The 16,051-nt window shown below is 33.6% G+C and overlaps 1 protein-coding gene across 1 annotated transcript in view; it reads left to right on the top strand.

Annotated features, from left to right (window-relative positions):
* Positions 1-16,051, top strand: part of LOC140754136 (ankyrin repeat domain-containing protein 55-like) — a 109,813-nt gene that overhangs the window by 90,947 nt on the left and 2,815 nt on the right. The window contains exon 3 of the mRNA XM_073089062.1: positions 1,595-1,711. Coding sequence (XP_072945163.1) covers positions 1,610-1,711 — 102 coding nt within the window. The 5' untranslated portion in view covers positions 1,595-1,609. The remainder of the gene's footprint in view (positions 1-1,594; positions 1,712-16,051) is intronic.

The following is a 16,051-nucleotide window of genomic DNA, read 5'->3' on the forward strand; positions in this document are numbered from 1 at the left end:
AGGAAAGTAGTCCATTGAAATGTTACATTTGGGTTGCAAATGTCCGAGGACGCATTGTTCTTACAATTTTATGTGCAACGACTAGTTTGCCTGATAGAGCGTGAAAATCCTTTTTCAAGATGGCGGCCAGGGCCAAGGTGCAACACCACAAACTAGGATTTAACTTTACACTAATCCCCTTGACACCCAAAAAAAATAGAATCCTGACTTTTACATTTATACCTAATTTTATATTTATACCTAATTTATATCTAAATGACTCAAAATATATTATAATATCTCAGACTCAAAACCTTTAAGTTATACTCCCTTTCGGACAGACGAACACTTCTTGACATGGTATTTTTGCACAAGCTCCTAAACGGAACCATGGACAACTCGGAACTGCTGGGTCAAATATATTTTAGAGTTCCTTCTCGTGCTCCGCGTTCGCCCGTTCCTCTGCTCACCTATAAAACCTACAGAACCAATTTCGGCCATTGCTCTCTCGTGCCTAGCCTGAGCACGAGGCTGTACAAGGAACTTGTATCTAAAGACGGATCCATTGATGTGTTTAGTGACAATGTCAGGAAATTCAAAGCCAAAATTGTTAAAGTTTTGACTACGTGACACTAAGTATGGCTACGTCCCAACGACGCCATACTTAGTGTCACAAATAATATGATTATTAAAATTGAAAATTTTCTAAATCTTATCAAATATTATAGTTAGTTATCGTACTTCTGTTAAACATCGCATGCTGTGACTACATGGCATTACACGTAAGCGCTAGAAATTTAAGAACACATATTGTTACATCATAGTACATATAACATGTATTTCTGTTAATAGTCCAATAAAATAAATAAATAAATCACTGACAGGTAATCCGTTTGTAAGTATATAGATTTTAAATTAATACGTCTACTCGCACTTCTAGTTGAATAACTCGCTACTAACAGAAATTATTTTGTCTTCCTTTAACTAAGACCCTATACGATACCTGAGCAAATGGAATACGAGATTAATTTATGTATTACCTACCCAGTAGCAGTCGTAAGTGCTCTAACGTTTCATAATACACTCCACAATTTACTAGGATACATTTAAGTGGAACAACTTGTTACCTTGATTAGAGGTTAAGTCTTCGCTTATTGGCTATTCTGTATTTTATTAAGCGCCTCTTGATTTACACTAAGTAATAGTTTAATGATATCGTAGAGATCCACTTTAGTTCTGATTGTTAAACTATACCTAGTGCATTATAGAAAAACGTAACTGTTTTTTTTTATAATATAGGAGTAGCAAACGAGCATGCACTCCACCTGATGGTAAGTGGCTACTGCCGCCCATGGACATTTGTAATCAATCCCAGATAGGATTAGATATTCCTACCTGAGGTCGGCCACAGATGCGCCGCTACCCCTGAGGACCAAGCTGGAACGCCTCCGAAAAGTCTGTCTCCCTTACTACACCCTTCAAACCGGAACACAGCAGCGCCTAACACTGCTGTTATTAGGTAGAAATAGGTGTGGCAGTGGTGCCGCCGGAGTCGAACCGCAAAGGGTTCTACCACCTTTACAAGATGTTCAAGATGTTTTGTGTTTGGTTGCAGTGATGGTGTGACCGCATGGGCGGGGGCGCGGTGCTGGAGGCGGCGGCGCGCGGCGACGCGGCGCGGCTCGCCAGCCTGCTGCGCGCTCAGCCCGCGCACCTCGACCTCGCCGACGAGGTAAATATACACATTTTTCTGTCACAACACTACCTAGAGATGAGACAGATACTCACTCGCTAAACAAAAGGAAATAAGACACTGTCTTATTGATATTTGTAAAAAAAACGCGCGTTAACTCAGTGGCAGATTCATTTTATAGGCAAAATAGAGCCTAGGACGACAGTTTTAAGGGCGGAAAAATTATCTTAGATGTTTTTTTTCGCTAGTAATTATTTTCGGAGACTATTTTATCTGGGCGACCATTTGTTGACAAATACAATACACTATACAAAACAATATCCAATAGTAAGGGTGACAAAATTTGAAAAATACGCAAAACATGCAAATCCTCCACTGCGTCCAACCATTTTAAAGGAAAATTCTTTCTTTATCTACCTTGCCTTTATCTTATCTTTACTGAAGAATCCCGGCATTTCGTGCCCGAAATATCTTAGGAGGAAGTTCTATATGTGATTAATATTATTTGTCAGCTGCTTGTAGAGTAGAAAATGCCGCGAATTTTCACTTTATTTAAAATAATTGTCTTATATTACGATAAAATTAACACTCAACATTCAAAAATCAGTGCAACAACGCTCACATTGTATAATTGTGTAACGAATCGCGCAAAAACGCAATTTGAGGTAAGTGGCACTTAATTCAAAGAATGCAATACATTTTACATTGCATCATTCTTCATTCTCCCCATCGTATATACTACACCGTGCTATAACTATAATCATCGCAGTAGCGTCCCATACGGTACATAATGTGTGTTGGCGTCCCGCAGAGCACAAATTATCTGAAGAGTTATGCTTTTATTAAACTCACAAACAGCAACAGACTCTACACATCTAAAGTAAGGCTCTATTTCAGTTGCACCCTACGAGCTCTATATCAAGGCGTCATAAAAAACGGCTACCTTTAGGGATCCGTTAATGTAGCCAGGTGTCGCGTTTTCTTTGGTGCCACTTTAAGTCATATTGGAATATGACAAAAAGTAATCATCATTTAAGTCATATTGGAATAAGACAGCGTAATCTATGGCGCAATGGTCTGTGCAAAATAAAAAATACACACAATTAAGAAATATTACGTACTTAAGTACTTTTTTATAAGAATTGTAATAAATTGGACAAAAGAAAGGTTCCATGTAATTTAAGAGTGCAGTATCAAAACTGGAATATCAGCCGACGTCCTTTTAGTGTTGTATTATATTTTTGAGTGAAAATTGTTCCGTGTTTTCGCTACGTTTGTACCGAGCCTTATTCCGCTCTAATCTGCGCCTCTCCTAGGGCGTCTTCGGCTCATCCCCACAGTCAATCGGTGAATAATTAAAACACATCGATATTTCGCCGCCCGATATCGATAAATCAGAGCTGTCCCCGCGGGATATGCCTAGAAGGAACAAGGCATAAATTACTTCGGCCCGTGTAAATAAATTGCTTACAAGACGTTTTACATTCGCATGATGTATATTTTACATATAAGCATATACTTATATAATTTTCTATTGTGGGACTTGACGTGGTCTTTGTTGTTATCAGAAAAATAATAAAAACGAAGACTGAAATCAATTTGCATAGAATATTGCGCGTTTCATACCTCGTTCACGTCACAATATTGTGACTAGTTTGTGTTCTTGCAAAATAATTAACAGAGAGAGTTTAATAAGCATTTTTATCTAAAAATTACAACAAAAATTTAAACAAAATTGAGCAATATGCTAAAAGCGTCATAGAATTTATCATAAAAGCACTATGTAAAAGCATCATCAAAAAAGGTCAAGACCTTGAGCAGTCAGAAAAAACAAAAGTTGATGTAAGGATATTAAACAATAATAGTCTGTTACCTATTATTATTAATTTTGGCAAGACATTAAGTGGAGATATACAAAAAATAAGAATAATGACACACATCTTTTATTTCTCGAAGTTATCAACATTACTGAGAGTAAGCCATAGATAAAATAAAATGGCAATGCATTATTCGCACGACGCGGTCTTTTTAGTCTTACTTTTTTTTGTAAATTTATTCTTAAAATATTTATCTTTACAAACTGCTATCACGTATCCTGACTTATAATTATAGATACCACTTATAGTTAATTTTCACAAATTACATTACTAATTTGTCTAAAATTTCTAAATACCAAAGTTATCTGGAAAATATACTTAAACAACCACAACAAATTAACTACTCGTGAAGATCTATGGTGGTCTCATTTAGCATTCCTCACATCGATTAATTTACAGTTAACTAAAACGTTTTGCAATTATTAATCGTTTAATTCATTTCATTGATCTATAAATATAAATGTCATTGATTCATTTATATGTCATCGTCTGAATTGCGCCGCGACTTGTTTTCCACAGACAATAAATAAAAAACATAAATAGTTCTAGATAACAAATAGTCAGTCAGCCAGATAGTAATTTAACCTAAAGAAGATATTAAAGCTACCGCCGCTAACAAAATAGATGGGAAACGCTCTGCATTCCCCATGACCGGTTAAAGTGAAGTAAAAAGTAAACAAAGTTAATTGTCCCTTGTAATTTACCTGTGCGAGTACGTCCCGCGATGAGTACCATCAATCAGAACTAATCGGTACTCCTTGTCTGATGCAAGAGATTGTCCCATTCCTCCAAACTACGTCGCTTAAATTATGACAAAAAAATCAATCTGCGATACATATTCATATATGTATGATGTGAACTGTGTTAAATAATACATGATATAAAAGTAATGAAAAAATATAGGTCTACACAGAATATTTTTTGAATAATATTAAATATATTATGTTTATAACTTTGTCATAATTTAATACTTGTAATTTTCATTACAGGATTAGATATAACACACATTATACTTAACATAAAACATATATTTTTTAATTTAATCCCAGCGGGACTCATTTAGCCCTCTCTGTAAAGAAGTCGTTCGGAAATTTTTAATGGTGGATAGAGCTGGACTATATTTCATCCGGCTCTAACAAGCTTTCTAAATTATAAGTCCGTACTTGACAGGTTTTTTACGCAACGGTCGTTAAAATGAGAACATTCATATTAATCTGCATAAGTAATAAGCGAACACCGCGATCAATCATTTCTGAACGAGTGTCAGAATGTTTGGCGCGCTGTCAACAAATTAGGAAGACTACTGAATAGACGTTTTTCCACTGTACGGCAAAGATAATATGTGCTATTATACTAGTTCTTCCATGATTTCGTCTATTCTGTTTAATGAGTGGATCTATTTAAAGAAGTATCAAAAGGAGTCTAGGAACCCTATAGAAAGTACCCATTCTCCTACATCATTAAAAGTGTAAAAGCAAACAATCAAAAAGTTCGTTAAATAAACCAGCCGGCGTTGCACGCCCCTCGCTAATGAGACAATCATAAAATATTCTTTGTCAAAAAAGTCCACCATAATTACGTGACCTTACTTAATAATGCAGTTAGAAACTAGTGGTATGAACTAATGCCTCCCTTGTGTGGGAGATCTGGGGTTAAAATCGTATTAAATAATTAGGTATTACAGTCTTAAACAGCTTAAGAAGACATAGGAAACCTACTACATATGCCTGAGAATTCTCCAAATAAAATTTCTGAATGTAACATGGAATTTGAAGGTCAGCGTGGTAGGAAAGCGTGCGAACTATGTTATTTTTTCATACTCTACAAAGTTAGGGTAAAATAATTATGTCTTCAATCAAATTAAATGCGCACTTACAGCGTTTTAGTTTAAACAAATCCAAGTATATATAGTCAGGTTAGGTAAGGTTAGTCGAAACAACATTCATCTAAATATATATTTCTCAGGCTTTCTCATTACATGACGTAATTATTATTAGAGTCGGTCACCTATTATAGACATTACCACTGGTATATCTGCCCTATAAATAAAATGGAAATTATAGCGGTTTATATTTCAATAGTGCCGTTTTGTAAGCTCAAGCTTATTGATAGTATTAATACCCGCTGACAAATCTATCGGGCTAAGGGAATCGAGCCCAAATCCGAAATCATATCCTTAAATCCATTTCTGGCCATATTTTAGGAATTAGCTTCTTTTTCACTGACTCTCAACTTATTTCGGAGGTTGTATGGGTACTTAGATATATTCCTCCTCGCCTTTTTAGCCAATATTGTTCAATGGTGTCCAAATTCTTTGATAGAGCCTGCACTCTGACAGGTGAAGACCCTCCCAAAACAAAAACCCTGAATTCGATACTTCATAATACCAAATCAATATAAAATGTGCCAATTTGTTCCCTTAATTAACGGACTTTATCAAGAGACTTTTATGTAAAATCCTCTAGAGCAATGACATACTTAGTAAACATTATTTTCTATCCTCAAATGGGTATTAAGAGCTCGTTGGCAAAAATTAAATGCAAGTTATAGATATATCGTTCGATGTCACAAATATAATTGTTTTATACAATTTATAAAGTTCGCAATTTGCACGAAATCTACATTGGCTCTCAATGTCATTCACACGAGTATAATATTTCGCCCGTTATCTTTCCTTTTTTGATCCGACTTATTGTAAGTAAAAAATAAATTTAGAGGAGACAAGAAATAAACTTCAATTTATGATGTTATTTAAGTTGTTCACCTCAACATTTAAACTTTATTTCTTAATTTCTAACACCTGCGATCACAACATGTTTGAACGAGCCTTCATTAGCGTCTTCTTGCTTTCACATGGAAATTTACGATGGTGTTAGAAATAAATGCAGTTAGTGGTAATAGAATTTCGTGTCCACCATTAGGTCCATATTAAGATGCTTGTCTCAAAGTAGGTACAGTCGCACCTTTGAGTTAGTTTTTATAAGAGTTTTTGTCGCTTTGATAAAATGTTGGCTGCGCTGTCGGATTATGTTGAGTTCTTTTGTTATACAAGTAGGAAGCAAGTAACAACAATATTGAGTGGTTGATACAGCTAGATAGATAGAGATACTTATACATCGATATATTTATATATAAACCGATTTAAAAATCAAATATGAATGTCTGAGATAAATGCTCCATGAATCCATGTCTTAACAGTTCTATTATATTGTAAGACCCGTATCGTATTAAGCACTTGGCAATAGGACTTGAGAGTTATGTCCTATAAAAAAGTTCTATTTTATATTTCATCTATACTAAGCTATACAACAAATTGTAAAATCAGTCTAATCAAACTGATTTTACGATTTGTTTGAGCCTTGCAAACCTTTGAAAACACTTCAGAGGGCTCTTTGTATGTAAGTTTCCCCACAAGTTACAAAGTTAAACTAATAATAATAAAATTAAGTAAGTAAGTTCTGAATTACCGATCCAGTCTGTAAATCACAATTACAAAGGCTATAAAACCAACAGGTAAGTACTTAATGTAGCTTATCATTTTACTTGAAGTTCATAATTATTATACTTGGTTTATAGAGTTGTTCTTACATCGGCCATAAAACGCACTCTTTACGAGACACTTGAGAATATCGTAGAATGTACGAGTATACAGAATTCGTGTCATATAAATGACTGTCATATTTGGACGCCGTATTTGATATTAATTGCAGCATTTATGTTGTTCAAAAGTGAAAATTAAGACGATAAAAACGCTCCACTGTGAAATTTTTCATGTAATTACATAATTAAATAATTCTATCTTCAAATTGGGTCTTTACCCGTCTTTACCGGTCTTTAACAGTTATATTGTAATTGAGGCATTTGGCTCTACTAGATCATCTTGGATCCTAGTTATGACGAAATTTCGAAAACTTGGATATTAAAATTTTATTTGCAACCCGAAAAATTAGAGGATTTACTCTGAGGAGGTTTAATCTGAATATTTTTATTCCAAAGAATTACCAGGTACTTAATCTCGGCACTATAAAACTTAATTGAGTCGGTACCATCAGCATTCGTTACAACTTCATTGCATAAAAGTCAATATTGGGAGAAAGGGCGTATATAGTACGATGTTATCCCATTTTTGATCATTAAATTTCTATTCCGTTTTCATATTTCTCTCCTTACACTTTTCATACCTTTACTTACCATTTTACACGATTATCAATTAAACTGGAATGTCTTCAATTACAGACTTATGGCATTAAATTTTTAAAGCTCTACACACTTCCCACACTTTCGCTTTTTTCACCAGAATTCACTTTTCTATCTTTTTTGATTTACTAATTAGGATAGTTAAATACATACAAAACAAATGTTCAAAAACATCTTCGATTAAAAAATGTTTGAATAGTTTTTAAAGTTTGAAGCTGGTAGAACCCTTTGTGGTTCGACTCCGGCGGCACCACCGCACACACACACACCTATTTCTACCTAATAACAGCAGTGTTAGGCGCTGCTGTGTTTGAAGGGTGTGGTAAGGGAGACAGACTTTTCCGAGGCGTTCCAGCTTAGTCCTCAGGGGTAGTGGCGCATCTGTGGCCGACCTCAGATAGGAATATCTAATCCTATCTGGGGTTGATTACAGATGTCCATAGGCGGCAGTAGCCACTTACCATCAGGTGGTCTGCATGCTCGTCTGCTACTCTTATATTATAAAAAAAAAGTTTTTATATTTTATAGTATAAAATAAACTAGTAGCAGTCTGCAGATGTGCTTTTAATTATTTCGTAAGCGTCAGGGAACTCGGTTATATAATCTAAATTGGTAAGCATAAACCAATTAATTTTACTTCCAGATGGCTCTTTAAATTTAACATTAACATATTTATGTTACGGCTCGCGGTGTTTATGTTAAAAGAAACCCTTAGACAATTAATTATTTCGTATCAGAAATTTTATCTGCTGTCATCTAGGCGCAACCGAGACTCCGATATCAAAGAATCAGGCATCATTAAAAAACTAGCTCGGTTACAACCTCACAATGGACCGGTTTCGAGTATTCTTTTTTTATCGACCACGGTACGATCGGCCGATCGGTTCAGCCACAGCCCTACAGATTTAAGACGAGGACAGATAATAAAGTGTACTGACAGGTAACTGCTGCGCGGTAAAATTAAAACAAATGGTATCTTTATTTTACAGTCTGTATTCATTATATAAATCTTGAGGTACCTACTTGTTAATATATTTTTTTTTCAAAAATAAACTCGAGTGTATAAAAAAAAACAAAGGTAAAGAATGTATTTTGGCCAAGTAGCGTCCTCTTATTCTACGTCATCACGGTTTTTACCATAGACAAAGTTTGTTTTGGTTCAACTCTGCCGTACACGTAATCGGCTATATAAATTACCTAATATTTTTATTTAGACTTTATTCTTTTATTATATTAAAATAATATTTTATATAAATTTATATTTCCTTACTTGTAGCGTTATCGTAAAGCTCAGACTCGATGAATTAAGTTTTAATAAATGGAATGGATGATGACAGAAACATTCAGGGCTTACCCTTATTGACTAAGCTTCTGCTAAGTCAATACATGTGTAGGATTCATAATCTTACGTAATCTCTAGTACAACTCGTCCGACTGCCTAGTAAATATTAATCCTTACTAATATTATAAATCCGAAAGTAACTCTGTCTGTCTGTCTGGTTGTCTCCTCTTCACGCCTAAACCACTGAACCGATTTTAATGAAATTTTGTACAAAGATAGTCTGAGACCCGAGAAAGGACATAGGATATTTTTTATCCCGGAAATTCCACGGGAACTAGGAATGACGATCTAAGATCGATTAATCGGAGAATCGATCTTTTGGACCCAACACAACGATTGTTGTAATCGATATTAGTAAGGATTGAATCGTAAACTATGCATTTGATCGAGTGATGATCTTTAGCAAAGTTGAAGGTACGAATTTTCAGTTTTATGTATGTTAGTATGTTAAATTTATTAACGCGGTCGAAGCCGCGGGCAAAAACTAGTTAGGTATATGATAAGCTATCAATTTACGCAACACTTTTATGAAGGCAACGAGTTTTTGCCCGCGGCTTCGCTCGAGTTACGAAGTAATATTTTCATCCCCTATTTTATCGCCTTGGGGGTAGAATTGATCAGAATCCTTTCTTAGCGGATGTCTACGTCATAACATCTACTTGCATGCCAAATTTCAGCCCGATCTGGCCAGTCCTTTGGGCTGTGCGTTGATAGATCACTATGTAACCTTTGAGTTATATATATTTAGATATTCCGCGCGGACACCGAACAAGTAACTGAATTTACAAAATTTTATGAAATACCTGATCGTAAACAACGGTTAACTTGTTATTTACAATACAAACAACCTGGAATGCCGCTCTGTCGACCGCCATTACAAGAAATTGCCGCTAATAGAGGCAATTTCATCGATCCGCATAAAAACTGAACCAGCCAACCGTATTATGAGGAATTTAGAAACATCTTGGTAGTCTGTGGTACACAAATTGGATATTTGAATTTACTTCGAGTTCTCGAAACTAATTCGTATAGGTACACTTGACCCGTGGTTCGACTGAGGCGGCCCTAAGAACATCTAGTTCGGACCTATAATAGCGAAGAAACCTGCTGTAAGTATTTTAGTTTGAAAGATGCTGTTATGTTTAGGCTCTATTGCTTCGCATTAGGTACATAATTTTACATAAAAGAGGATACGGATCTTTGCCGGAAAGTACTATTTGCATCAAAGCTAATTTATTACATTTCATAGTATTTCTCAGTGATCTTCCTTCCTGAATTCCTTTTATTTCCATTATATTCTAATGGAACGGAACCCTAAAAGTTGGAGGTAATTTCCATGGTAATTCTTCGATCTCGTAAATCAACGCCCAAATAAGCTATAACTGCCACAGCAGAACAACCAGATTACTTTTTATAGTTCTTAATTCCTACCTTCCTTATTGATTATTAATTTTATAGCGATATAAATCCGATGACTGCAGCGACTGAGTAAAAAATGTATATTACAGGCTACCTGGAATACAACGTACAAATCTTGGTTCCACTAAAAATAATTAAATATAGTTCAAAAAACTAAAAAACACGCTTTTATGATAAAATTAACTAAAAAGTAGAAAATCTAAATGAATCTAGGAATCAATTAAGGAACAGTAAATAGTATAATTGTGAAATAAATCTACAAAGTTTGAACGAAATCTGGCCGTTTAAAGTGGGTCAAAATCGCGCCCAAAGAAGTCGGTTACAAACATACAAACAAACATACAAACATACAGGTGAAGCTAATAAAAAGCGTGTAAAATAAAGTGTGTCTTTGGTGAGCAATATGCGAAACATTTTCCGGTGCTTTTGACATGACGCAGTTACGATTTCGGCTAATTATTTGATAAGTTATTTTAAACGATTCTTTTAATGGGTATCGTTTTATATAACACGTTTTAGGATTTCAACTAATTAGACAGCTAAACAAAAAGAAAAAGCTCGGGTCGGGCCATCCGATTCCCTCCAATTTGCCATTGACTGAATTAAACATATCTCTACCTACGTACGTTGGTTTGGTACGATTTGATTGGATTTTTAACTCTATACCAAAGACAGTAGCGATTACTTTTACAACCGTGTCCTGAAAAATAAACCAACATTGTTTATGGCTAATTTTGTCTTAACAAATTGACTTTTATGACTTCACACTTAGTTATCAAAACAATTTGCTCGAAGTAATAATGTACTAAATCTTAATTAGGACTTTGACTTTTTATTCTTTGAGTGTCGGCTCAAGATATTCAATTTTGTTTTATGTGTTTACTTAAATTAATATTAACTTCATGAAGATAACCAGACATGAATATCCTAAGCGGTTGAAATTTTTCTCAAGGTTATCAGTGAGACATTTCTAACCAAATCAATTTCATAGTTTATATGTATATCTTTGTATTACGTAACTTATCCAAACAAATTAAGTTAAATCTCCAAATCAAGATATGTAAACCCTAAGGTAATTTAACATTTTCGTATTACCAAGCACCGTTTATTTTATTTATGGTGCCACAAACATAGAATAGTAAAGATACTTCGCCGCCTTGAAATTAAATGAAGCCACAAATGGCTTATTATAGTAAGTTCTTTTTTTGAATTCTTGACAAATAAAAACATTTTTAGAGAAAATTTACGAATAAATAACTAATACTGCGTAATTTACAATTACAATGTACAATTTACATAATAAATAAATATTTCAAATATTTTAGGGACATTTTAGCACGGAGACGTGGCAAAACTTTTTTACGCATCTATTTCAATTCTCAAAACTGGGTACATTTTCTTGTTAGGAGTGAGTAATATTTACTAATCTATGGCCACAAATGGATAATTAATTATTTATTGCGAAAGGAAAAGAAAGACTTATTCATTGCTAGTAAGTAATGTTTAACCGAGTAACAAAATCAAAAGTCGTTTCATGAAGAAAATGGTCTTGGTCTCACAAAGAACCTATAAAAATAAAATGTAAAGTCTAGCGAAAACGTAAAGCCTTTGTAGCATTATTATAGCTTTCACGTTTTTGTCTTGTAAGTATAGTCGTACTTGAACTATTAAATTTTGCTAGACATACGTCTTTAAAATTATCATACCTATATACTCATTTATTATCTTTGGTACTAATATGTGGTACTTAAATAAATATTTCCACACCGACACAAATAATATTAATCCTGTTTTCAAAAAATCGTTTATATGTATAGTTATCGCCAAACTACTAGTCCACTCTAAAGTTGCTGCGAGCAGGTGTAGTCATACAATTTGCTATGGAGACGCGATTCATTTCTATATTCAGAGCGGACAAGCAGTTTTACGCGGACTATACATCTAAGATTAAACGTAGATAGATAAAACATTTAAAATTAGTTTATTTCAGTTCTTACTCAATTATCACTTAACGAGCCACTTATCGCTTCTTTTAATTTAAAGTGATATAAATTTGGTACTAAACTGAATAAATTTAAGTACCTAACTTATTTATGTAAATTAAGCGCGCCTGTTGAATATTTAGTAGTTCAGGTAAGTACTTACTTATGTAATATTGGGTCTGTGGCGTATATGTGGTCTATAAAATGCAGAGTCGATAGAAGTAATAGGTAGTGAAGCAATGCTTGATTTATTTGGACTACTTATTGGTATAATTAGCGTCCTAATACAATAAAAATAACAAGTAATATTTATCGTATTAACAATTTCGATATCTAATATTTTGTGTTATTAAAACAACAAACAGTGTAATAGTGTACTTAATCAATAATAATCGTCCTTATGGCCTACTCTACAAAAAGCAAACATTCATTTAATAAATTTGTTGTAGTCTTTGCAGGTTTTAACAAAAACAATATAAAAAACATATATCTGTTTAAAAATTAGGTAATTAAATAGGTACGTAATTTATTGGTGGTAAACGCAGACCAAGAGATTATTTAAGGCATTTTTAATCAAAGATGCAACAGAAGTTAAGGAAACAAATGTTTCTTCTGTTACACTCTATAACTACGTCGTTACCTCGCAAGTGTCACATCTCTGGATTAGCATTATAGTGATAGATCGTACTACCATGCTTTAAATCGCAGAATAAGTAGCTATTTGCTTCAGAAATAGGTTTAGCGGTTTTTTTGATTATCACATGCACACGGCTGACTGAGGTTGAACATTTGTCTTTCTATAATTTATAACTGACTGCAGTGACAGCCAGCCAATCTCCAGTTCTTAATTACATCTTCTATAAAATAAAATATATACATCCGTATTACGTATTATATTTTATATAGAGATACAGAAGGTAATATAGTGGTCGTTAATATTTCTTGCAAGAACTATCGACAACCTCGTTCGATTCCACGTTTTTCTGACTACAGGTAATTAACACAGAAAGATATAATCAGAAGTCATGTCCATATTATCGACGGTATGTATGATTGTTGGCGGGAAAAACTGGCGCGAACGCGAACGGCGCCATTTTTTGTTCGAAGAGAAGCAAACGCGTTCATTATAATGCTTGTTTATTTAAAAATAAATCGTTTTATGCGTTTATGATCAATTTTTATTTATATTATGCACTCTCAATTATAGTTAATTAACACTGATACTTGATTTACTAACCCAGTTAGTTATATTAATATTTATCACTCATCTGTTAAATATCTAATAGTAATTACTTAACTCTTTTATTATACCTAAAATTACATTTAATAACTACTTATTATGTACAGTTCTCATATGTATAGAAACAGTGTAGAGTTATATACTTAAAAGATAAATGAGTTTTTCATACCTGCCTAATATTTTATACCTTTGAGATAGCTATGGTCCATGTTGGACCTCTGTAACCAACTCCATGTGGAATGCTTTTCGTAGAACTCTTTTCTACGTGTAGCCGATCTCAAAAACAGCTCCTGAGAACTAAGATGATCGGCCTCCATGTAATTCAATCCAAACAAACTTCCACTGAAAAGGCAGAATCACAGTAGTTTTGGCGAATTTCGAAGATGAAATTATGTATTTTTACATTCAAGCAATTTCAATTGTAATGTCTATTTTATAATACTACTTTTTATACTATTACACAAATTGTTCTGAAAAGAATGTCTATCTATGCGTAACTTTAATTCAGTTTTGACGACTGATATCAATCTTAACAATCTGGTTTAAAGAAAATGTGAAATGTGCTAAAATAAAGAATGCACGTTCTTTGCTCTCGAGAGCTCAATATTCTATGCTAACATGCAGTAGATAATAGTAGATATCTTCCTAATGTTGAAGTGTGATTGAGGGGACGTTAGACCTAGCGGGACCTGATGGCTCGTCGGTATGCAAAACATCATTACATCTTGCTGCATTGTCTATAAGGGGAAATCTATAAAAAACTAATGGAAATTCTTCCTGGGATTCTTTTGATTTTGATTGAACTGTTTTTACTGCAGGAAAGCGATTGAGCTATCCGTTTGATTGTTATCAGTGTTGGAATCGTACTTGCAAATAATAGTAAAGAAATAACTATATGGCAACTTCCGCGTGCAAATATTTTTTTTGTGCAGGAACCATAAATATGTTTGAATTAAAATATAGTATGGTATATGATACTGTAGGTACTCCTTACAGATAAAATATTCCTGCAGTCCTACATTTTTATGTCAAATAATCATATTGTGCAATATTTTGTTAAAATTGGTTCAATTTTTTATGATTAACCCAGAGAAACAGAATAATAAATATATTGGTATTTTTATAAATTGGTATTTTTATATTTTAGTTCGAGCGGTCTTACATTAAAATAAAACGGGTTAGAAATAGCATTCGTTATGTGGTCAGACATTTTAATTTTGTACATTTTTTTTAAACAAATGCCTAATAAGTACCTCGTAAATCCTGGCCTTACTGAGAAGCCTACTGCAATTAAAAAATGCAGGCACTTGCTGCCCGATCTTTTTAATTACGTCATCCTGTCATTACAAGCTTCTGAAGTCGAGCAACAAATGAAGTTATCTGTGCGCCGAGAAATGTTCTGTATTGACCGATTTACAATCCAATTATGGTCGTTGCAAATCTTGTCAACTGAAGCCCGTAAATTTAAAGCGCGTAACTTAAGTTGTCTTCGGTCTAGACGTTATACTTACTAGAGCTTAGATATGTTTAATACTATCTAAAAGATCATTAAGTCAAACGAAAGCTAAGTACGTAATGTTATGTATGTTAGATAGAAAGATAGAATACTCTTTATAGCACACTTACAGTTCAAATTAAACAATATACACAGGTCAAGTAGTATCCAATAGATACGAGTTTATTATAACTTTTAACTGTTTTATAGGTACTGCTAACGGAAATTTCGCGTGAATTATAGGTATTATAGGTACTGCTAACGGAAATTTCGCGTGATTTGAATTTGAATTTGAATTTGTGCTTAAGGCCAAAAGCACATGAGTACATCGAAAGGCTGATAAGTTTGTTTGTTTATTTATTTTATATTTTATATATTTTTTTTAATTTATGTTAAAATTAGAATATTTTATAACGTAGAATGGTAAATAAGAAACCAAACTAACTCTAACTTCTTTCTCGTTTCTATCCATTTAAATGACCACACATAAAGCCGCTGATTTCAAGCGGACCATAACAATGCAACTCGTGCTTGGGCCATAGATTAGTAGCTTGGGCAGTTAAATTATTTTGTAACTCAATACACCTATAACTTGCAAGTTTGTAACGTGAGTTAGGTACCGTGTTATTCAATGATTATTATAGAGCTGTAATAAAATTTAATCTTGTACTGTAAAGAATTGAAAAACAAATAGGTATCAAATATCTAAATCTAGTAAAGAGATTCTTCTTTGCTTACTGATTATTTATGATATATAACATTACAATTTGATTGCATCCTAAAAAAAATCGTCTTAATATAACTATAAAATATATAGACGTGTTTAT

This window comes from Epargyreus clarus, unplaced genomic scaffold (assembly GCF_041222505.1).
Source record: "Epargyreus clarus isolate Ecla_fem2 unplaced genomic scaffold, WU_Ecla_fem_2.2 ptg000027l, whole genome shotgun sequence".
In the NCBI taxonomy this organism is placed as follows: domain Eukaryota; kingdom Metazoa; phylum Arthropoda; class Insecta; order Lepidoptera; family Hesperiidae; genus Epargyreus; species Epargyreus clarus.